The sequence below is a fragment of the Tiliqua scincoides genome, chromosome 5 (assembly GCF_035046505.1).
Source record: "Tiliqua scincoides isolate rTilSci1 chromosome 5, rTilSci1.hap2, whole genome shotgun sequence".
NCBI lineage: Eukaryota > Metazoa > Chordata > Lepidosauria > Squamata > Scincidae > Tiliqua > Tiliqua scincoides.
The window spans coordinates 65,807,460-65,832,641 of record NC_089825.1 but is presented as its reverse complement, the minus strand read 5'-3'; the positions used below and the strand labels follow the sequence as shown (position 1 = coordinate 65,832,641).

General features: G+C 43.2%; 1 protein-coding gene across 4 annotated transcripts in view; it reads left to right on the top strand.

Annotated features, from left to right (window-relative positions):
- The window catches only part of TNS3 (tensin 3), a 291,409-nt gene that overhangs the window by 181,984 nt on the left and 84,243 nt on the right, over positions 1-25,182 (top strand). For all 4 annotated transcript variants that reach the window (XM_066631418.1, XM_066631417.1, XM_066631419.1 and 1 more), the window contains 4 exons: positions 1,500-1,629; positions 3,215-3,280; positions 5,063-5,167; positions 22,436-23,698. In XM_066631418.1, the coding sequence (XP_066487515.1) occupies positions 1,500-1,629; positions 3,215-3,280; positions 5,063-5,167; positions 22,436-23,698 (1,564 nt within the window). The remainder of the gene's footprint in view (positions 1-1,499; positions 1,630-3,214; positions 3,281-5,062; positions 5,168-22,435; positions 23,699-25,182) is intronic.

Here is a 25,182-nt window from a genome sequence, read left to right as displayed (position 1 = left end):
GGGAGTGTAGAAGAAACATCATTCTTTCTTGTGTGTAAGTTTCATTGTGTTCAATAAATAATTGTTGAAGAAAAAAAATGTGGTGCATTACTTTCTGGGCGACCCTCGTAGTTGGAAGGAAAATGTCCTTAGGGTGATGGTAAGACCATAGAAGGGTGGAGATTGCATGCCCTTGTGCCCCTTTTGACTCTTAATTCATACCCCACCCCTTGTTTTACACATGAATGGTATAGACCTGCATATAAAAGTGGCAGGCCTTCCACCATCTTACCCCATAAAACCCTAAGAAGGCTCTTTGAAGGGTGGAATTAGACACAACAAGAAACTTGAAACGTTTAAAGCTCTAACCGTTTCCTTCCCCCCTCCATCTAGTTTAACACCACCCAGGTCTCAAATAATTGGTTATCAGCAGCAGAGGTGGAATGAAGAGTACTGTGTTTAAACTGAGGAAAAGGGAGGGAAAGAGACTCACAGCTGCAGCCCCCCTCCATTGTAATGCCTATTTCTGTCCTGAAATCCCTTTGACTTGAACCCTTTGGTGCTTTCTCACTGTCTCATTCAAATAAACTACAGTCTTCTTGGAAAACAACTCTCAGCAGGTGTGTGAATAGCATAACTGGAAGTGCAAACTGTCTTTGGAAGGCTCCTCAGGCTACAGTTGAGAAAACATACATACCACTGAACATGAATAATAAGGAAAGAATGTTCCATCAAGAAGAATAACTCTTCAAGGGGGTGCTATCTTGGTTTCCCATCTAAGGCATGGCATCCACTCTGGAACTGGAGGAGTGTTAATGCCAGTGCTTCTTGTTAGGGCACCAGATATTTCAATTTGTGTTTGGAAATACCGTAGTGCTTGTTTTGACAACCCATTATCTGTTTTCTTTCTGCTAAACATACTTGATGTGTGAAGTAAGGTGTAGCTCATGTGCAGCTGCAGGTGTGGGCTGGGGAGATTATGACAGTGTCAAAAGTTGCTGTGTGAAATTATACCCGCTGGTGGATCTTGGGGATCCTTAGGGGGGTTCCTAATGACAGTCTTTCCTAAAATGTGGGTCTCCTATCATTAACTGCCTCTCTAGGGAATGTATTAGCAGCATAAGGACTATAAAATGCTATTTGCCAATAGGAAAGCCAGCTAGCTTTATTTCATTTTATTGTTACCACACCTTGCTACGTCGAAAAACTATGCCGTGTCCAATGTCGCCCATTGAACTTAACAGTACAATCCCGTGTATGTCTATTTAGCTATAAGCCCTATTGAGTTCAATGGAGCTTCATCCCAGGAGACTATATGTAGGATTGATGCCTTAGGTGACCAAGGCTTTGTACCTTGAGTCTTCTGTGTCTAAGCAGTACTCCACCCTCTGCCTCACATACCTGTCCACAGTATATAGTCAGGGGTACAACTTTTGATCAGACTATTCTGTTTGTACCCAGACATTTTCTGATTACACAAATGCTGAGAGTTATATCATTTGTTCGTTTTCCTCTTTCAGTTGAAGTGCTACCACAAGAAATACCGATCCTCAACTCGTGATATCATTTTCCGCCTGCAGTTCCACACAGGTGCTGTTCAAGGGTATGGTCTGATGTTCAACAAAGAGGACTTGGATAATGCAAACAAAGGCAAGTTTCTTTCTGTGTTTGGAGAGGGTGGTGGGGTTTAAAGTGCATTGGTGTGCTTGGGGTTTCAGTTTGGGCAGGGATGGCAGACTTCTGGAATCTTGGAGGATTGCAGAGTTCTCCAGGCAGTTGTTACAGAAGCCAGGAGTGGTCAGCTCCATGATAAAGTTGGCACTGTCTTGCTGTATGAGCTTAATGCAACACCATTGCCTACAAGTATGTATGCTTACATGTTACACAAATTGAAATGAGTCGCCAATATTAATGCCTGAAGTTCCTGTTTCTCACAACTTGAGAAGATTTTTGGTAAGGCCTCTAGGGACTGGGAAAAAAATTGCAGTGTGTGCCACATTCTGCCTATTGAGTCATCAAGTGCCCATCCCTGAGTGTGGGCATTTGGGAATGGAGACAAAATGAGTGGAGTTTGTTTTTTTAAAAACATTGTTTCTACTTTTTGAATTTTTCTTAGGCTGGAAACGGAATGATTTTTAAGAGGGTTGAACCTGAGATGACAAAGCCATTATCACCTCTAGTCTTACATGATCATTTCTTTTTCTCCTACTGTTGTCTCAGAACAAAATTTTTTGAGGTTGAAGTGCAATAGAGTCTTTCAGAATTTCTTTGGCCAGAGTTGACAGTAGGACTAAAGAAATGAGCGTACACCCCATGAGCAACAGAATCTCTGCTATCCCACTTTCAACTTCCTGTGAGAAGACCCCTCAGTCATCAAGGATGATTACTCCAATACTTGGAGAAACCCTCTAATATTTGTGTACGTGTTTCTTCCGTAGGACACATCTCCTGGGAAGTTCTTCTGTGTTGGCCGCATTGCAATGGATAGGAGCCTAGCCATGACCTTGCTTGCTTCCCATTAATTTCAGTGGGGCTTTTACAGAAAACCTTCTTGGTGGGATTGTGCCTTTTAGTTTCCTTTGTGACTCTTAAGTTTTTTTCACCTCCGGGGTGACTCTTTTGGGGGAAGGATGGGACTGTGATGGAAATGGGGTGGGAACAGAGAAGTTCCAGTGCATGAGACTCTACAGCAGCAATTTTCAACCACTGTGCCTTGGCACACTGGTGTGTTGTGAGTGGTCTGCAGGTGTGCCACATGAGTTTGGGACAGGGTTGTTTGTTAGTAGAGCCATTGGGGGATGTGAATCCCCTGCTGGCAGAGTGGTGTGCCTTGTTGATTGTCCAAAAACCGATGTGCTTTGACAATTTTAGCAGCATGTTGGTGTGCTGTGGGATGAAAATGGTTGAAAATTGCTGCTCTATAGGAAGTAACTATTCCCTTCACACACACACACACACACACACACACACACACACACACACACACACACACACACACACACACACTTATGTTGATAAAAATATCAGTAGATGAATATGGTGACCTTGTTTGGGTTTTAGAAAAATTATTCTGTAACCAAGATGTTGCTTTTGAACTTTTCTGCTGTTTGGGTAAGAATATAATAATTTTATAAGACTACAGGTAGAACTGGAGATGGAGTGTTGCATTCATCTTGATTTTAATTTGTGTTCCTATGGCTCTCTGGGAAATGAACTATTTCTGCTGCCCTTCCAGATGACCGTTTCCCTGATTATGGAAAAGTTGAACTCATGTTTTCAGGATCCCCAGAGAAAACGCAACGTGAGTATTCCTTCCATTTGGCCTACTTTACAGCTTTACTCCAAAGGCAGTCCAGTTGAACCTATTGAGCTTACTCCCAAGAAAGGAGACGCAGAATTGCAATCACAGGCTGGAATCCAGCAAACATTTCTTATGCACCTGAAGCGGTTCCGTGCACACACCGGGGCTTTGGTTGTGTTCACTTTTACTGCAACCTCTCGAGCTTCATCAGGTGTGATTTCAGATATCCTCTACCTTCACAAGTGACTCTTCTGAGGGCAGAAGGGGGCTCTGATGGAAATAGGGGGAAATGAGTTCTAGTGCATTAGAGGAAGTCACACCTTGCTCTTAGTGTGCAGTATTTTAAGTTCACTTAAAATATCTCTTCAGCAGTAGACAGTAGTCTGTGTGAAGCTGTTTTAAGACCAGTTCAGCATGCAACCCTTACACAATTTTCAAATGTCAGAGGAAAATATTTTTTATTTTAAAAATTTATTTATTTATTTATTACAAATTTTTTTAAGCCAGCATGATCCAGGCTTTTCTCAGGTAGTTTCACAACTGTGCTTGTTGCTTTCTTTGAAACAAAGCTGCTGCAGCAGCAGCAGAACAGTAGAAGGAAAACTATTCGATTTTGCTTCTGTTTTTCCTTCCCAGAAACTTGAGATTTGTCTTTCCACCAGGGGTGAGCTTCAGAGTTGATTTCATAGCTCTATTACCTGCAAGGACAAATTCTTAGAACACCTTGTTTGGCCCCAAGTCTCATTCTATCATTGCACCTCCTTTTCGCTCTCCTCATTATGGGAAAATTTAAAAAAAAGAAGAAGGGGGGCTATACTGCGGATCAGTGTGATAAATCTCTGGCCACTCCATCTGTCCCTGGAAAGAATAAGGGCATATAGTGAGGCAACCAGGGAGATATCTTCATCTGAATGTGATGGTACAGTTCAGTTAGCTCATTACTTTCTCCTTTGGGAAGGTGGCAGGAGAGGAGTATGCATGCACCTGAAATTTTTACTGGATTGAGAATTCTCCATGGAATAAAATGCCTGAACAGGCTCTGTATTAAAGTACTGTGCTAGATGCATTCATATGGCACTGGTTGTGGGCAGGGCTGGAAACACATTCCTATGGGCTGTACCCATAAGCTGTGAAGGGTGTGGGGACAAGTGCCCCTCTGGAAGTAGCTCTCCCTCCTGCTACTGCCATTGCTGAACCCCTGTAGTGTCTTGAATACATTTTTCACATGATCACAGTGCTTTTCTTTCTTATTTCCCCTTTTTTCTTATTCCCCCCCCCCTTAGGATTGGAACACAACTGTTTTCCAATGTTAGCATTCTACATTTTTAATGACCTTTCAAAACTGCAGTGCCTAGTGCCGATTCAAATGGGGGGTGGGTAGCATGTGATTGAAGCATGTGTTTCATTCTTCCGAGGAGTGCACAATTTCAGGCTGTGGGAAGGGGAATTCTATGTTTAGACGCTTCCCTCAGCAAAATTCCATGAAGGTAGGAAACCTAGCACTTCAGGTTTTGAACTTTTTCACTGAGGTGCTGGCTTTTTCACATTCAGAAAGCTTTTGATATGCAGGACAGTTCAAATATGGGGTCTTCCCACCTGTCTGAAATGGCACAATCTCCCCTGGAATGTATCCTCTGATTTTCTACACATTAAGTAGGATCTTATTCTCACTGAATATGTAAAGAGATGATGTTTAAAAATTGATTTGCCCAAAGCCAACTCTCTGGGTCTGTGGCTGATATGGGATGGTTGAAGCTACCTAACCTAGGCTCCTTTTTATAGGATGTGAACACCTACAGAATGACCATGGGGTGATAGTGGACTACAACACTTCAGATCCATTGATTCGCTGGGATTCTTATGAAAACATGAGCCCTGATGGAGAAGGTGAGTTCTGTCCGAAAAGGAAGGTGAGAAACTAGAAGGAAGCAGACTGTGATATTCGTTATGTTGCATGTCAGTAAAAGGATGAAAATAGCTGCCTTAACTCTGGTTAAGATTCCAAATGTATACTAAAACTATGTTTAACTTGCTGAACTAAGCTTGTCCATAGAGGCCATGTATAGAGAGACATCAGCAAGTTCTACATGCACTGTGAAGCAGAGTTACTGCTGAGGCTGCATTAACTATGATTTCACTGTGCAGGTTACTGTGGTTAACACATACCATGGTTTGTAAATGCATTTGGCTTCACATCCTGGTTTGTGGCCAATCCTTAACCTGGTTTAAGAATTCAGATGCAGCGCTGAATTGTTAAGAAAAGCAAAACAGGTTTAAGTGTTACATCGGGATGGATCTTGAGCAGTGTTTCTCAGCTCTGCTCCCCTGGCATACTACTTGCTCTGATGTTGTCTGTGAAAGTACCACTGGAAGTAACTGGTGATGATGGTCATCACCAGTTACTTCCAGATTTGAAGACTACAACCATAGATTCCAGCGGTGGTAAGAGGCTCAGGACAGGCGGGAGGGTTTTTTCAAGTGCACAAAAACCATGCACTGGAACTCGCCTCTTATCACTGTTGGAAGCTCATATCACAATCTTGCTGCAGGCAGCAGATGTTGTGTGCACCACACAACACTGCCTGGTGTAGCACCAGTGCTACGCGTACCACCAGTTGAGAATCCTGATCCTGAGTAACATAGATTTAAGTTATGTTTGTGCTCCTAGCATAAATATCCTTTCCATGCGGGGTTGTGTCAAGAACTCAATCATATCTCTATTGATGGCTGCCTTATCAGTAGTAGCTCTCCAATGCATTTAGAACTGTGTGAATGACTGTGATTTATCCTGAAGAGGGACATACAAAATCAAAGTTGTTTGCAAGCAACGGATAAAGCAGCTCCTTGATTTTCAGTAGGTTCCCTATACGTTTGTAGTTCTGTTTTCCAACACTGTGGACTGTGTGGTAGGAGCTGTTGCAGTAACACAGACAAGTGTTATAATTTCCTTTTAGTCACCCTGACAAATGTGGTGTTTGTCTCTTCAAAATTTGTGTGTTTTGAGGCTAAAGGGGAAGCCCCAATGTTGCTTTGTTACAGTATGTTATGGTGAGCCCCTGCATTTCTGAGCAAGGTCCATTCCTTCTTCCCAAGGGATCCTGGGAATGAAGTTCTGGGCAGGTAGGCTAGGGATATCCAACACATAATTATCAGCATCTTCATGAAATGACAATTCACGAGATTTGGGGAATGGGGAGGCAATGACTGCTAGGCTGCTATAAAATTCCTATATGTGTCTGTGTTTCTGCTGTCTAAGTAAGGTGTATTATGTACTAGATCTGAAGAAAGCAAAATGTGTTTGCATCCTGTACGGAAATCAGATGTTCAGAACTGCCTGTTCCTCTCTTATGTCTTTCCTGATTTGTCTTAATAGAATTATTGTCTCATAAATATCTTTTATGTGTTCTAATATATTTTGCCAGTATTTTCTAACCCGTTACTAATTCCTCCGCAAATGTTTAATGTCTGCGTTATTTTTGCTGCAGTGTCAGCATTTTTCACAAGTTCCTGGATGTGTCTCTCTTCTTTTGTTTTGATTGTGTGCACTGCTAGAATGGAAATCTGTCTGCCCATGAGTAAAAAGAGGGAGGTTGAGGCTGCAATCCTATACAGTACATGCTTACCTGGAGCAAGTCCCACTGAACACAGTGAATCTTACCAGAGGCATAACCAGAAGCCCCAGTTCCCAGGGCAGTGACATCACAATGTCAGTTAACATTGTGATGTCATTTCCAGGATCTCCCTGGAGGAAGAGGCGCTGGGGGCTTTGTGCTCCCCGTTCCTTCTCCTGTGGGCATTCCTCTCTTTGAAGGAGTCCCCATGGGAGAAGAAATGGGGGTGCAAAGCACCTCAGCGAGTGCCCCCTCCTCCTGAGAACCGAAACCAGTGCGAGGCAGTCACATCCAGGTTCTCCCCAGAGGAAAGGTGCTGGGGGTTTTGTGCCTGGGGCAGGTGCCTCTCAGGCTCTGCCCTTGTTACACCTTTGAGTCTCACTTCTGAGTAGTCTGAGCTGAGATATGCGTATGATTGCATTGTGAGAGTCCTATCATCTGGATTCAAGGCAATAGTTTTAACCTGGCCATTTGCAATTCTGGGCAGAGATTGGCCTGTGTGCCTCCCACATAACCCAAACTAGACAGGGCAGCCTCCCAGGCCTTCAAGAACAGGCCCCCTGAATAGTCAAATTGCAATAAGTATTAGAATTGTGTGCTTTGTGATAAAAGCTATAAAAATACACAGGGTTAATAATACACTATATGTGAGAAAAGTGCAAAGCTTGGTATATACCAAGGATGCTCTGTGAAGCACAAATTAAGACAGGAAGGCATTCCTAATATTCTTGGAAGCAAGTCTCCCTAAGTTCAGTGGCTCCCAGTTAAACACATGTACCTGGAGAATAGGCTCCATAAAGCCAGGATGGTGTAGTCAGTACAGTGGTTTGGGAATTGAACGTAGACCTGGAAGATCTAGGTTCAAATCCCTCCTCAACCATGAAGCTTCCTGGGTGACCTTAGGCCAGACTATCTTTCAGCCTCAGCTACCTCACAGGGTTGTTGTGAGACAAAAAGGAGGGGAGGAACTATACACCATCCTGAGCTCCTTGGAGGAAGGGTGGTATAAAACTGTGAATAAAAGATAAAATGGTGAGACTTCCAAGAACTTTAGGAAAGACTCCTTATGTTAATATGAGCTTCATAGGGCACATTTGGCATATACATTTTTTGTGCTTTTATTACAAAGTGCTGTTGGGGGGGGTGTGCTAAGCTATTATACTAGTTTAGCTGGCAGTGATCGATAAGAAAGCATCTGGCTCAACTTATGGCAACACATACTGAACTTTTTTAGATGTTGCATATCTATGTGAGCAACAGCTAGCTTTCAAGAATTCACTAATGACAGATTCCTTTTATTTTTCCCTGGGACATTTGACTTTTCATCTGTTTTTCCCCCCTTCTCTTTTAACAAAAAAGTAAATAGCTCTTGAATGGGGAGGTGCCCTCTTGCATAGTTAAATGCTTGTTTTCCCAGAGGGCTGCTTCAGTGTTACAAAACTCTAGGTTTGAGAGAGAATTACATTGGCTCTGGTGCCTGGGAAGGAATGCGAATGCCTACCAACACAAAACAGCCAGGTCAGTGCCATTTCTGGTAAGTGACAATGAAGTATAGATTGGGAAGGACCAAATGAACTTGTGGTTTTGATTCTTGAACCATATATTGAGTTCATTGAAAGGAGAGTGTGGGACCGGGAAAGAGAGGAGATTTGGCAGGCAAGAGGGTGAAGTCTATTTTTAAATCTTTTACTGCTTTTACTTTTCGCTGCTACATTTTCCTCTCCTCATTTGGCAGCCTAAAGCAAAAACATTGAATTATGGGATTTCACAATGCCAACTTTGGGTGGGAGGTACCTATGATATTTTCCATCAGTGATACCATCTTCCATGGATGCTTTAAAAAAAATTCTTACTTTGTCAAGGGAATGCTGCTGTTCTGGGGTTTCCCCCCCCTCACTTATAATATTATTTTGAAGTAAGGTGATTATTTTAACCTTTAGTGCAGCCTCTTTTTGAAACATTGTTAAAGCTGTGTTACTATAGAAATGCATGGGTTTAAATACTTGTGTAGGCACTGTAAACAGTGTGTACAAGTTTAGGCTGGTGGATTACTGGTTTGCATTTGGCTGTGCAGAAGACAGAAGCTTCTCCACATTTTGGTATGTCTGTATGTGAGCTTGGCGGCTGCCCTACTCTAGAAGCAAATGTCTGCATCTGAGTTGCAGGAATGAGCATTTCCCAAGAGACCCAGGTTCAGAATTGAAATGAAATTTTGCAAAAAGATTTGTTTACTCGCATTGGAAACATTTGTATTTTGAATTTCAGTTCACATCCTAAATCTTGAATGTATTTGCTCAAAATATTTATGGATTTAATTGTTTTCTGTCCATCCTGTTAGAGAGTCACTCAGGGTGGCTAACAATGTAATTTAAAAACAAATACTCAAAAGGGGGGAAAATACAATGATAAACCCGCAACATAAAACATTGTATACAATAGGAGTGCTTTGGGCTTGTTGGAATGATTTGATTATGACATATGTCAAATATGAAATTTCATAAGCTGGTAAACCCTTAAATAATTTCAAGTTACATTGTATGTCATCTGTCAAATGCAGTCTAAATATAGCTCTGTGGGTTTCAGTTTTTACACACTGAAATCAAATATCCAGTGCTGGGTGTGGGGCCCTATCTCCTCTGTGAAGCATCTTCTGCCCATTTTTCTCCCCCCAGATGTCTCAGTTGGAAGATTTTTGATTGAAACTCATGTTTTCTAACTCCTCCCCAGGAGTAAAGCTATCAGCTAGTGCCTCCCTTCTTATGGACTAAGCCAGGGGTTCCCAAACTCCTTAACTGCAACCACTGTGTCATCCCAGTTGATCTGGGGCCCACTGAGGCTAGGAGGCTGCAACCTAAAATGGTGGATGACTTGGAAGTTATGTCTGGGTTGCATGTGTGTGCCCCTTGTGTCACTAGCTGCATCACATCACATTTCCCAAAGTGTGTATCATGCCAGCATGGCATAACACGTAGTTTGGGAAATGCCGCAAGGCGCAGCTAATGACATGGGGGCACATGTACACAACCTGGGCATGACACCTGGGTCATCTGCCATTTTAGGTTGCAGCGGTGGTGAGCCTGTGACCCACAATTTGGGTGACCCACAGTCACCCACCTTATCAGGTCAATAAGATCATGAAATATACTGACATTGTGCAGCCAATCAGAATTGGCTACAGTGCTGACTGCAAGGAAAAACGATTTGGAGAAGGCAGTGTTTTCTGGATGATCTTAGCCAAACAAGGATCACATAGTGAGCATGATAATATTACTGTAGGCAGACAATGACTTTTCATCAGGGAAATGAATCTTGAATAGGCTAACTTGTTTAGCTAACTGCTAGAAGTCTCCCCTTCCTGATCTCCTTAGAAGATGCGACGCATGTCAAGAAAGCAGTTGTGAAAATTGCTTCCCCATTTTTGATTCAACCCCAAAAATACTATCTACAGCTTGTTGCCGATCATTAGTTCTGTTCACTAGATGTCTCTCTCTCTCCCTGTGATGGCCGTTTTTTTGCACCAGTGCACATCTTTGCTATAGGAAAGTTGTGAGAGGTTGCTATTGGAGAGAGCCATAGTAATCTTTGGTTATTAGAGAGAGCCGTTGGTACTTTGTGAAGCAGGAAAGATGAAATCACAACTAGGAGAATGTCAGAATCAGCTTTCTTGGTGTCAGCACAAATATGTTAGATGCTTTTTCAAGTGAAGTGCCCTGTATGTCTGATTCGCCTCTAACACAAGGACAAAAAAAAATCCAGAAAGGGGCCATATGGACATTCTTAAAGATTCCTTTGAAAGGTTGTCATGGTCCCGTGCCTTCCAAAGAAAGAGGACAAAGGCAGTCAAATTGACCCTCACATCCTCTCCTCACACATCCGGGTCTTGTTCACATGTAAGGAGAGCTGTGATTTTTGGAAGATGCTAATTCTGTCCTACTGTCAGTTGTCCTGCTTTGGTTTTGGCTTAGAGCAAATGGAGTACAGTATGTGTTAGGGAAAGGGACTACCAGGAGAAGGTGAACTGATCAAGAGGAGTAGTGCCGAATGGTTAGCATGTAGATATCCCCTCCAACTTCTTGCTTTCCCTTTACTAGACCAGCAGCAGAATGGGAAAAAAATCATGGTACTTTATATCCACTGCCACCATTCAAGACTACAGAGACTAGGCAAAGGGGGCCATTTGGGAAAATCCCCCTTCCAAGGAGAGCACTGAACCCCAGGGGTTCTTATTAAGAATCAAACTCACAGTAGCATCGGCAGAGCAGAAAGATTTGAGAACTCATTGAAGTACTTGTGAATGTGGACCAGGAAGACAGAGGGTCAAAAGGTAACTAATTTATTAAAAGTCTAAATCAGGGTTTTAAAAGTCTAAATCAGGGTTTCTCAAACTGTGGGTCATGACCCTCTTGGTGGGTCACAACCTGATTGTTGGTAGGTTGTGACGCTTTAGCTGATAGTTGAAAAGGCAAATGCATGGGGCCCTATGGAAAGTAAAACTGAGCTACATCGCACATTTACTCGTGAATAGGCGACCGTGCCTTGGTCCATTGCAATGGGCAGGCTGAGAGGAATCCAATGTCACCAGAATGGTCCTGATCCAATGAATGCAGCTCCCAAAAACACCCAAGACGGGAGTCCCTCCCTCAAACTGTCAGTGTATAGAGCCCTATGGAAAGTGAAACTAAGCTACATGTTTGCATTTACTCACAAGTAAGCAACCATGCCTTATTGAAGGTAGACAATGCAAGGCCATAGTCCTGATCTGATGAAAGTGGAGCAGAACAAATGCTCCAGAAGGCAGCCACCCCCACTAAAAAGGATCAAAACAGAGGCTTGAATTGGTAAGATGAATTTTTTTTTCTTTTTTAGACTTGTAAAAGTAGGTGGGTTCTGATCATTTCTCATTTTAAACAGTGGGTTCTGGTGCTAATAGGCTTAGGAACCATTGCTTTATTGGTTCCCCCCCAGTGAAGCCTCATTTCCAATCCTCATCAGTCTGGAGATTTAATGCTGTTTAGAGGGAAGCTTTGAATCTCAATCTAGTCCACACAAAACATGTTGAATTTAAAACTTATTCATCCCAAATCACACTGAACTGACTTAAATATGAGCGCTTAAATTTAATTGGGCATTGGGTAGGGTTGAAAATCTTACTGATTTTTTTTCGGGAGGGGGTTGAGGTTATTGCAGACAGGCTACAGAGAGAACTCACTTGGTGGAACAGAGCTGGCTTCCCCATCTCATCTCCCCTTATTTACTTATTTAATTTGATTTGATTTATAATTATTTTAATTTGCTTGCTGATATTACTTCCATCTATGACCACTTCTGGTGGGTCCTGGAAAGACTGTCATTCTACAAAGTGGGTCCTATGCTAAAATGTTTGAGAATCACTGGTGTAAATGAAAATTATTTAACAATGTGGGGAAAGAAAGGAGGTAGCATGAATACCCGCTTGACTGGAAAGCACAAGGTAATGTTTTCACTGACTGGATGCAGTAACCAGTAATGCCAAGCAGATGCAGCTGGGATGTTACTCCAATTCTCAGCTTGCAAACCTTTGCCCTTTAAACCTGGGGACGTTTGCATGCTGGGTGGAGTTACTTAGCAGGCAAGGCAACCAAAAATCCCTGATTACAATCAAGCTATTTGGTCCCTAGCTATTTACATTGCCCAAAGAATCCTCTCTTTGCACTCCTAGGTGAGCAAGTAGGTGAGCTTCTCTGAACTCCCAATAGATGGGTCAATCAGGCGACTGTCAGAGAACAGCCCACACTTCATGTGGTCTGGGAAATAAATAACGTTTCTTTGATGGTCATTAAGTTACCTGATTGGAAGAGTGGTATTCATCTGGTCACTCTATCCCAATCCCTTGACCTAGATCAGGGGTGTCCAAAGTTTTTTGGCAGGAGGGCCACATCATCTCTCTGACACTGTGTCGGGGGCCGGGGAAAAAAGAATTAGTTTACATTTAAAATTTGAATAAATTTACATAGATTTGCATAAATGAATATATTAAAGATGAACTTATATGAATGAATGAAGGTCTTGCAATAGCTCATGGCCTATAAGAGGCCTTGCACAAAGCAAGGCTGGGCTTTCCTTTGCTGCCGCTACTACATCACAGACCTGAAACCACAAGCAGTGGAGGGAGCCCTCATCCCACAGCTCACGCGAGAGGTCAAACAGTTGCCCTCACACTGAGAGCTGTTGCGTCGGGCCAGTGTGGGCTCCAACAAATCTCCGGAGGGCCAGATGCTCATTGGAGACTGGGGGCTCCCTGAGGACCTCATTAAGAGTCCTCGAGGGCCTGACCTAGATGGACACGTTTTGCAGCTCACTAAGCACACACCAATCCTGAGTGGGAACAAAAGAGAATCCAAATCTACAAACAAAGTTTTCAGACAAAGGACAGGAGTTGCTTGCAAAGGATGCCCCAGCAGCTTTTTAGGCTTCTGAATCTGTGCAGGAGTTTCTGGGTTGCTAACTTTTGAAAAACATAGAAAAAATAGGTAAGAAGTGGGGGGGGTGGGGTGGAAACACAGGGCATTCATCATAGTCTAGGACATAGGCATGAGTCATTTGTTTCTTTTCTCACCACTTTTTTTTCCCAAATATCTAAAGTCCCTTTCATTAAGAGGTGTAGAAAAACACACAGATTGCCTCATCTTCACTTGCATGTTTACTAAGCCCTGTTAATACTTGCATAACCACATACTTACAAGCACATTCCCCCCTTTTCCTCCTGAGTGACTGGAATGCATTAATAACCCTCTAGAGCCCCACTTGAGCCTATTTAGTACAATGGGCTTATGTCTGTGCCATATCAATGCTGCTTCTTAGCGTTCTACTCTACCGGAGTAGCACAAGCACAAGCAGTTAGCACATTAACACAGGAGCAGGCCCTATTGATTTCAATACCCTCAGATTCCAAGTAAGTGCACTTACAGTAGGAGTGCAGGCTTACAGTCTGACGCTGTCCAGAGTTAGGTGTGCTTGAGCCCAGTGATTTCAGTTAGTGTAAGCACACCTACTATTCAGTCTCTTTAGAAACCAAAGGAGAGAAGAGCATGATAGAAGAGAAGAGCAAGAGCATGAGGAGAAGAGGATATTACCAATGGCCTTCTGGGGCTCATGTTGGGTAAACGTATTGTAAAGATAAAGCTACTATACATTGTACAATGTTCCTCCCCCCCCCCATGCATCCCCATCTTCCTTTTATCTACCTAGAGTTCAAAGAGGATTATGCAAGGGGCAGTGACTGTGGCAATGGAACTGGTTGTCTTGCCTTGGACTAATGAGAATCAAGATTTTGTTTGCAACATTGACTGTCTTCCAGTTGCATTCCTGGCTTTTCTGCCATCTGGGGACAGGAATGCAAATGCTGCCCCTTGACCTGCTCCGAGTGCTCACTGCACTACTGGATGGTGGTGTAATACCCCCATGACCCCCTTCTGGTACACCAGTGCTATCTTAATTCTTCTATGGAAGTAAAGGCCAAGCATTTGCCACCTTTCTGCCCACTTGCAGCATTGCAGGGTAGTTCTTAGCCTTGCCTTACTGTATTAAGGCTCTTTTGGAAAGTCTACTTAATTCCATATCCAAGCAACCAGATAGGCTCTCTTTTCTGGTTCAAATTCATGATCCAGACTCTGAAATCCAAGGCATTCTTGGTGGCATGGCTACTATGGTAGCAACATGTTCAGCATCTGTGAATGTCCCCAAATGGTCTGTTGGTAGAGTTCAGGGGCAAGGATTGTAGTGTATTAAGAGGCAGTCACTACTGAAGAATACTGGTTTTCAGGAGCCAACTGTGGCTCTTTTGTGGGCCATCTCCACCTGATGTGAATGCTCTCACTCTGGAGAAGGGACAAAGTACCCTAATTGCTGCTGCTGCTACCAAATAAAAACTGGAGTTCAGTTAGGACTGAACAGTGCAGCCTTATCCTATTCCATAGAAGTTGCACTGTGTGTGCAGGAACTGGTTGAAGATAGGAGCAGAACTTTCTGTCTAGCAGCTAGGCGTTCAGGACAAATATTTGCTTGATGGATTTGGGGAAACCATCATACAAAACTGTTTCTGTGTCATTCCTTGAGGCAAAATTAAGACTGAACTCAAGTGGTCTCTGTGTCTGTGTATTACTTAAGGGTGGTGGGTGAAGGGAAAAAGGACTGTATAGGCTACAGGAGATAGCTTGTAGCCTGAATCACCTTCTTGCATAGCTCCGCTCCGCTCTTCCTTAACTGTAAAGGTTCAAATTTCATTGAACCTGATTGCACTCTCAAACTCCTCCCTTATGTTTACATTTTCACTGTCTTTTTTTTTTTTTTTTTGGCTGAATCTGAAGTTTCATGCTTCTCCAGCGAGAGGCGAGTTGCTGAAGCAAGAATTGCAAAGCAAAGCTGAAAACTGTTGCCATTTCCAATACTTTCTTCTTTTCCCCCTTTTCTCGAGTGTTTGGAAGAATCTGATGATTTTGCTGCTTTTCAGAGTTTGGAAACTTCTTCTATAGTTAACGGATAAAAAGCTTTTCTAGAAAAAGCGGTAAGAGACTCTTTTCCTTAAGATTAGAGAGCAATGTTTGCTGTGTGTATGCTTGTATGTATAGACAATACTATGCCGTTCCTATACAGTGCTTTGTGAGGAATGGGGGTTTGTGTTTGGCAAAGAAGGTAGGAGATGAAAGAGCATGCATGCTTGCTAGCACATGCGCACACAGAGAACAGACTTAACCTTGCAAGGAATGCAGTTCTGGACTTGTACAGGTTTGCCTGAGGGTAGAGATTTATTTAAGTGGAGGGGAAAGCACCCCATCTCTTTGATTCTTGTCCTGCTTTGAAAGGGATAGTTAGTGGTACAGCATATGCAGATTAGATTTGTCAAGTGTCCCTCCCCCTGTCTTTCAGTTTGGAAGAACTGGGTCAGAACTGTCATTGCTGGACCTACAATGCATGTGTTTACCTAGCCGGCTTGCCTTTCTGAATGTGCTTTCTCAAGTGCTGAATGACTGGAAAGAAGATAGCTGTGGGACAGGTCGGGAAAGCGGAGAGACAGAAGTGCATTTTCACTCTCTTAAGCCTAAGTTCGGTGATATGAATTTCATGAGAGGAAGATTAAGGAGACCCGTCTTGGAGCAGAGCTGAATGGTATATGTTCTGTTTTCGTGGCCTTGCCTTTGTTAATGAGATTTGTTTGCTCTGCATGAGGCTGCAGGCACATAAAATGCTCACAGAGCCTCCACACTGCAGGCGTATTTATACATGTGTGCCTGATCCCAATTAGTTTGCAGTTCAGATTTACAGTGGAATGTTGTGAGGTTTCTTTGGTCATTCAAGAAGGAACCAAAGGTCCTTTTTTCTGGCATGGAGTTCAGCATGAGAGCAACATGGTGAAGGGAAAGGGTTTTTTTCTTTGTGTGTGTGTGTGTGTGTGTGTGTGTGTGTGTGTGTGTGAGAGAGAGAGAGAGAGAGAGAGAGAGAGAGAGAGAGAGAGAGATTCCAGGATTGCTTTCAAGGGTTTACTGTTCTACCTGCCTTTGCTACTTTTGGAGGATTGGGTGTTGACGGGGGTGGGGGAGCGACAGCTGAGTTACTGTACCATTTTTGCAGATGACTGTTTTCTTGGAAAAAGTGAGAGTAGGTTGCTCCTTAGAGTAAAATAAGGTATTTCAGCTGTTTAGAGTGCCCGTGTGTTTGCTTAGGTGATCAGAGCGAAGCCTTGCTTTGCTAGCCTATCTACTGCTTCTACTTTACCAGCAAAAGAAATGTCTTCTCTTTCCCTCTTCACTCTGTGCCTGCAGATATTTTATAGTTTTTGATTTGTAGCCAAGCTAGGACTGGCCTCTTGAGTTCTTAAAGATGTGAGCAGATGGATGTCAATGGCACAGACCAAGTCCTGAAGCATCTTCTTAACAAAATCTTTCCAAAAGTGAAGCTTAAGAAAGGAACAAATGGCCAGGCAACTAAACAAGTAATATGCTAAGCTTGTGTACATCTACAGAATAAAAAAAAAATCCAATTCATATCTTTGTTCGGTTTTGAAACAGAAGTGAGAGGTTTATTTTGTCCTGGTTTAGAACAACTTGGATCAATGTGCATAATCCCCACACTTTCTGATGCAGATTGAGTCAAGAAAAATGAAGATGTTCTGCTCAATAAATTGATAAAAATCCTTGTGTAGACTTCAGCAGGGGTATGATTGTGTTTGTGGTATTGGGTTGCACAGCGTCATGTAAAATAAGTCGCTCTGTGTATGGTCTAGTTTAAAAGGAGCATGGATTACTGAGTAATTATGTAAGCTCCTCACAATTCAGCATAAATAATTTGAATGACTTGAATTAAATGGAAAGCTCCATGAAGGTTAGGTGAAAAAAAGTATGCATTTTGTAAATACTTTGTTTTGACAAACATGAAATACTGTATATTACATTGGCATGTCGTGCTTTGGGCTTGTAGTACTGAGTATTGGTTAGGGAGAATGCAGAGTTCTCTCCCAAGTGAAATCCCCAGTCAGGTTCTAATTTCAGAGAAGAATTTCCAAAATGGGACCCAGTGGTTCTACTGTATGCACCTGGAAAGAGCATATGAAGCTGATTTAGCACATTTTAGAGACATCATCAGGCCATGTTGGTTTCCCACTCCTGAAGTCCTCCAGTTCAGGAAGGACTGGTCTCTATACTATCCCTTTCAAGAAGCATGTCCATGTTAATTCTCATTGAGCATGTTGGTGTGGATTGCACAATCCATTCTTGAAGCATTGGAGCTTCAAGAAGTGGAATGAGACTGTTCCACATGCTAACAATATTTTCAGAGCAGTTTCTTCTCTCTAACAACTGGTGTTCATTTCACTCTGGACTCCAATGGGTGGAAATCTGAGCTTGACTCAGTGAGTTTGAGTTAGATCCACCTGTTTGCTTTACCATGTGGTGACTGCTTAAAAAGTTACCTCACTGTTGATTCTAACAATTGTGCAAACTGGTCAATTTTGTAGCCTCTGGCAGTGTGAGTGAGGTGATGCATTGTCATTTTCTGCAATTGTGAACCTGTCTACCTGTTGCCTGGTGTGTAGGATTCAATAAGACAACAAAGATTTGTGATCATATCTCTTTAAATGTTTTTGTAAAAAGAACGGGGGAAGTGGAACCAGACCCTGATTAGGACTGGGGGAAAAGGATTTTAACCCTCCCTCCCCCCTGCACTGCTTTTCTGATGAAAATCACCTGATATCCATAACATTTCCTTAACTAGGCAAATAGCCATTTCAGTGAGGAGATTTCAGTTAGGGCAGTGGTTCTCAAACTTTGAGGGAGCTTTACTCCCTCAGGAAGTCTTTGCGGATGAAGGGTTAGGGCAGTGATATGATCCCCAGGATCACATGACTAAGGGGGGTGACGGGGTGCTTTCCATTTACTTGAAGGTAGTAGGAGTGCTGGAGGCTGCAAAAGGTGCGTGGAGCCCTTCGCAGCCCTCCGCAGGGCTCTCCAAGTTTTGGAATCTCTAAACGGAGAGATTGCAAAGCACCTCCTGCAAACAGGAAGTGCATTGCAATCATTTCAGTTGGACATTCTAAGCCTTGGGGAGCCCTGCGGAGTGCTGCGCAGGGCTCCCCATACCTCCTGCAGCCTCCAGCAGCCCTACCTACCTACAGGTAAGTGGAAAGCAACTCCCCTTGCCTCCCCTTAATTACGTGATCCTGGGGATCTCATCACAGCCTCTCCCCTCCCCCTGCCCCTTAAAGGGGGAACCTTTACACAAAGTGGTGGGTCGCGACCAGTGGTGTTGCTAGGGAGGTACGGGGGGTGCGGACTGCACTGGGTGATGCACACAGGGGGGTGACACGCACTTGGGGGTGACACACTAAAATCGTGGTGGTTAGGAGTAACCTCATCATGTTATATACTGTTGGATGCAGAATGTCCAGCAGAATGCAATGCAAAATACCAGAGTGAAATATCTCCTTTCTATCAAAAGTTATGGCCAAAAAACCAGAGAACAAAAAATGCATGGAGCCTGATGGAAAGTGAAACTGCACTGTATTGTGCGTTTACTCGCGAGTAGGCAAACTTGCCTTAGTCCATTGGAAAGGGCAGGCTAACAGGAATCCAGTGATATCAGAATGGTCCTGATCCAATGAATGCAGGCCCTATAAACACCTGAGAAGGAAGTCCTTCCTCCAAAGCTATACAATACAAATGTATTGAGCCCTATGGAAAGTGAAACTAAGCCTCATGGTTGTGTTTACTCGCGAGTAAGCAAACGTACCTTGGCTGGTGGCCAGGCAAAGGGGAATGTGAAGCCACCAGAATGGTCCTGATCTGATGGAACTGGAGCTCAACAAATGCTCCAGAAGGCAGCCCCCCCCCCACTAAAAAGGATCAAAACAGAGGCTTCAGCTGATAAGGTGAACTTTTTTGAGACTTGCAAAACCAGGTGGATCCTGACAGTGATCTGGTTTGAACAGAAGTTTTTAAATTGAACTGGGCACTGGGTAGGGCTGAAAACCTCACTGGTTTTGGAGGGGGTGTTATTGCAGTCAGACTACAGAGGAAGTTCACTTGGTGGAACAGGGCTGGCTTCTGCTTATTTAATTATTTGTTTTACTTTAATTATTTACACTTATTTATTTTAATTTGCCTGATGATGTTACTTCTACCATGACATCACTTCTGGTGGGTCTTGGACAGATTATCATTCTAAAAAGTGGGTCCCGGTGCTAAAAGCTTGAGAACTGCTGCAATAAGGTGTTAGTAAATAAACACCCCGGGGGATTGACACCACTAGTGACCAAAATCACTTAAATCACAGTTTGGAGGAATAACACCATCATGTTATATATCAATCAATGTGTAATTTCATGCAAAATGTGTTCTATCTTTGTTCTATCAAAAGGTAGAACCCCAAAACCAGTGGGGGCTGAGTGATGGTACGCCCACCCCCTGCGGTGTTGCCCTGTCCACTGCATGGGGGGGTGACACGCTGGCATCCCGCACCGGGTGACGCAAACCTTAGTGATGCCACTGGTTGCAACCCACCAGTTTGAGAACCAGTGAGTTTGGGGAAACAGTTCAGGAGGAAAGGGTTAACCAACCTTCAGCACTATGATCCCATTCCAAATTGCCCTACCAGATTGGCTTTTACACAACTTTAAATAGAAGGGATTTGCTGATCACAGATTTTCATTGTATCTTCTCATTTGGCTCTTAGGTTCACATGCAACTCTGGACCACACTGGCATCTTGGCAGTACTTTAAACAAAACAGCATTTTAGAGTGAGATGGAAACCAATCAAAGGGCAGTGTTTTACCAAAAGAAAATAATTACTGTATAGTTGACATTTTGCTTTTGCTATAAATGGAAAATCTTTGGCTCTTCCATTTAAGCAGTATAATATTTACACATAACTATGGCTACTATAGTAAACAAATCCACTAGGCAAGTTTTCCTTCCTTTGATCAGGAGGCATAATCAGGGGCTTGCGTTGCATCAGTAGATAGCAAATTTGAAAGTGCCATCTAGGAACAGCATGTGTAACTCCAGCAAAGATGTTCACAGGATGAAGCAGTTATTACAGGTCATGCCTTGCTATCCACTGGGGTTCTGTTGCAGTGGATAAAAAACATCAGTGGAGACCAAATCAATAGCTTTAAAGACCCACTTCCAGGTTTCTTGCTCCTCCATTGTTGCCCCAGAATGCAGACACTACAACAGTATTCAGCCACTAAATGAATGGTGGAATCTAATGCAATGAAATTATAATTACTTAACAGCACAAAGATAGAAAATGGGATTTTGATGCTTTTTTTTCTCTGTTACAAGGCATTTAAAAGTGGACTCCAGTATCAGTGGTGAGTCAAATCATTGGATACTGAGGTCCCACCTGTATATAGTATTAGCATTCCTAGTTGAACTTTGCCTCAAAGGCTGGTAAATTTTGCAGTACAAGCTTCTAATGTGTAGTTCAGTGCTTTGAAAAAAGTAGCTGTTTTTTCTAGCCTGAGTGCGTCTGTTGTGCTGCCTGCCATGCGCTCTCATGCTCCCCTCTCCTCAAATCCCAGCTTCAAGGTGTATCTTGTCTGAAACCTTTAATTTTAACACTTTAACGTCAAATGTTCGTTTAAAAAGTGTTAAGCCAAGTACATAATGTTAAAGAGCTGTCAGATTGTGTGCAATTGCAGATCAAGACCATAGTGGGAATATCCTTTCTCTTTTGTTTTTTAACATGATCCTTTTTTGGTTCTGATCTGGACTGGGGAGGGGCGGGTTATGTATGCTACTTTTCATGGGGAAAAAAGATCCTGTTCTTTTGGCAAATAGTGCATAGGGGATTTGGATTGGGACTGTGGCAGTGGGAGTAAAACTTATTTTACTTTCATAAAAAACTTATCAGGAATTTCATGGTAATTTTTTTTAACCATTTTGCTGTTCCAACTCTCTGTGATCTTGTATGTACCTGAGAATACAGTATGCACTTAGATTGCTTAACAATAGCTGAAATAGCCCACTGCCAAACTAATTTTTGTCCGTTGTATTGAGAAAAAATATGACTGGTTCTAAAGTTCAATATACCGAGCAGTCTAGTTTGTTGCTTTGCAAACACAGTTCCCTAGGAATTTCTGATTTAATATAGAATTTCTGTTCAATGAGCCATGCATCCTGCTGAAACAAAACTATATTCCTTAATGGGAGAGGGGAAAACGTATATGACCGTGTTCTTTAGGAAAGTATATCAACAAATAAAGCATTCTCCTGGCATTTATTAAGAAGCAGGGAGGCATGATGGGTGTCACATAAGTCACAGGGCACATCTAGTCAAAGTTCGGCACCTTTTAAGCCTCACTGATGTCAATGGAAGGGAAGAAGGAAAGCTTATGCATCTCTCTCTCTCTCTCTCTCTCTTTCTCTCTCTCTCTCTCTCAAATGGCTGGGATGTAAAAGTGCTTAACTTTGATTGTGCCCAAATAATGTTTAAACAGATGTAGTGCATGTGGAGTGAGTCAGTAGATTATTATGAGTACACATGGAACAAATTGATTCTGGGTGGGGGTTTGCCATGTTCACTGATGTTCCTCTCCCTTCAACCCCTCCCCAGCGTACATTTAAAAACCGTGGTTTATGATAGCTTAGAGAAGTTCTCTGTGGACTATTAAAATTGCATTCTAGCTGAAACATCTATCCTCATCTATGTTGTGTGTTGCTGTGTTGTTCTTAACGAAGTACAATACTATGTTCTGAAGCGAGTTTAAAAAGTCACTTTGTTTCTGAGGATGTAAATTGCAGTGCAGTAACAAAGGAGAACAATTGTTTTTCATAACTGGTCCTCTCCAGCCCCGTACCATTTTTACACCTAGTCCAATTTTTTGAATGATGTTGAATAATTAATTGCATTCCTTAAGGCAAGTGAGGGATTGTGGTTTCATCATCAGGGTTGGCATAGTTAATGATTGTACTATCAGTAGTTTTTTTTATATATTATTAAGTTAATTTTTTAACTCTCTTCTATTCTGCTTTGGCTCTTCTCACACAATCCCAACTTCTTTTTTCTTTGCAGTGTTGCACACTCAGGGTCCTATTGATGGCAGCCTTTATGCAAAAGTGAGGAAGAAAAGCTCTTCGGATACTAGCGTTCCCAGTGGAGCCCAAGGTGCTGTGACTGGTAGTCCTGACCACAGTGATCATACCCTTTCTGTCAGCAGTGATTCTGGACACTCCACAGCTTCAATAAGGACAGACAAGACCGAAGAGCTTCCAGGAACCAAGAGAGTATTGAGCCCCCAAGAGAAGGAGGAGCTAGACCGGTTGCTTAGTGGCTTTGGCCTAGAGAACTCCGTCAGTCCCCTCAAGGATATGACTGATGCCCAAAGCAAGTACAGTGGGACTCGCCACATAGTTCCCGCCCAGGTTCATGTGAATGGAGATGCCAAACACAAGGACAGAGAAACAGACATTTTGGATGATGAGATGCCCAACCATGACCTCCATAGCGTGGACAGCATTGGGACATTGTCCTCCTCTGAAGGGCAGCATTCAAACCACCTTGGAAACTTCAGTTGCCACAAGAGCAGCCAGAATTCCCTGCTGTCCGACGGCTTTGGGAGTAATACTGGGGAGGAGCATCACAGCACTCTGGCCCCAGATCTGGGGATTGGTGTAGAACCCATGTATGAGAGATCCTTCGGAAGTACTGAGCCAAAGCAGTCTCAGCAGCTGCCAAGGAGTCCTTCAGTTTCCACCCAGCCTCAGACCTATAGCCCCAGTACCTATTCAACCCAGACGTGGGTGCGCCAACAACAAATGGTCATTGCACATCAGTACGTCTATTCCCCTGAGAATGAGGTACGACTTGGTGTTCAGGGTACAGTTGAGAACTCGAGCAACCTGCTGAGCCAAGCCAGAGTTCCAGATACACCCGCTCGTGGGTCCAGCAGCAGAGATGCTGTACAGAGGGGACTTGGGGGTGTACCCCCTTCCAACAACCTTGCAGAAGCTTCTGGCCCTGAGCTCTTTAAGTTGACAGTTGTCTCTGATAAGGGTACGAATGACCTTGATCTGAGATTGAATACGGGCAGCAATGCAGGGGGCTTGCCGTCCTCCCCCACTTTGGATATCGATCAGTCGATTGAGCAGCTGAATAAGCTAATTTTGGAACTTGACCCAACATTTGAGCCTATTCCCACACGCATCAATGCCATCAGCAGAGACACAAGTCAGCTGAATGGCTTTGCCAACCCTGAAACAGATGTGGGAGGACTTGGAATGAACCCCAGATTCCATGGGAAAGTGGAGGTCACCAACAGAAATCAGCCCCAGCAGGGTGAGTTATTTTTAATAATGCATGAATGAAATGCATTTTTTTTCCCTAGCAGTTTGATATTGCACAGTGTGAATCTGTTAAAAGGTTGTTAATGAGAAATGGCATAGCTGTGGTTATCTCCTTTTGCTGATCTGAGGAATGTTGGGATGGAACTGAATAAATTTTAAATAATTGACATGCTCCGCTCCTCAACTCAAAATAGTTTCCGTTAACCAGTCTGTTATTCTGAGTTCACCATATTAAATGTCACAGACCAGAAAATATAATGGACTCCAGCAATATTAGTTGGCCGATCAGGTGTCATTTCCTTGCCTCTGTCAGAATCTCTCTAAGGATTTGTCCACCAGCATTCAACTTTTCAAACAGGGAAGAATTCCATCTGCAGTCACCGCAAAGGTATTCTGGGTTTTCAGTTTGAGGGAGTGATAAAGAGTGGGTGAATTCAGACAGTGACATTCTAGAGTTGTGGATGTGGTGAAATTGTGATCAAATTTATTTATTTATACAGGTATTTATATACTGCCTTTCTTTGGTCGTCAGATTTCTCCTCAGACTTTAATCCAAGGCGGTTTACATAGGCAGGCTGTTCTAAACCCCCGCAGGGATTTTTACAATTGTCTAGTTCTCGTCTTTCATCGAACTCCTCGTTCCAGCTGGATTCCTTCCCGGTCTGGCCTCTCTCTGGCCCTTCGCCTCCCATGCTCCACTTGGCAATTCCTCTCTGCCACCGAGGGTCAGCTCATCATTATATCAGCGTGTTGTCAGTTCTCGGGTACTTCCATACTTCCAGTTGTTTCGAACTGGCAGCCTCAGATCTTCAGGCATACAAGGCGGCAGCTCTACCAACTGAGCCAGACCTCCTGCCAGTATTTAAATTTACAATTAAATACTGCTGTCTCCAGGTTGAAGTGCTGCTGTAACTGGTTTTATTAATTTCTGCAGGACTAGCCTTTCTATGAGGTCAACTGAAGCAGTTCCCTCAGACAACAGCCTGGTGATGGTGTTGGTGGTGGGGTGCTCATCTGCTGTCTGCTTAGTTGCCCCCACTGTTCCTCCTTCCACTCCCTGGATTGGAAGAGAAGGACACAGAGGAAGAGGAAATGGGGAGGGGAAGAGAGTACTGAACTAAAACACTGGAGAGTGGGAGAAGCAGAGACTGGCACATCATTTAGTAAGTGGGGGCAGCATTTGGCATGCCACCTCGGGTGCCAGGAGGTCTTGGGCAGCCCCAGAACATATGAGCGCGGACAGTCCTCTTCCCAGGGATAAGGACTGAACAGGAATCACATAGTATATGCTCTCTATGCAGTTGTCCCAGTTGTGCGATTGTTCTCCCCTGCCCCAAAGGTGGGCGGAAGATTATGCAAATAGTCACATATTGTTTTATTTATGTGGTGGAGGGGGCGCATATGCCTGTTCACCAAGGAAGAGGACTGGCTAGAATGATATGCATGAGAACTGGCCTTGTGAGGTTTTGAGCTGCT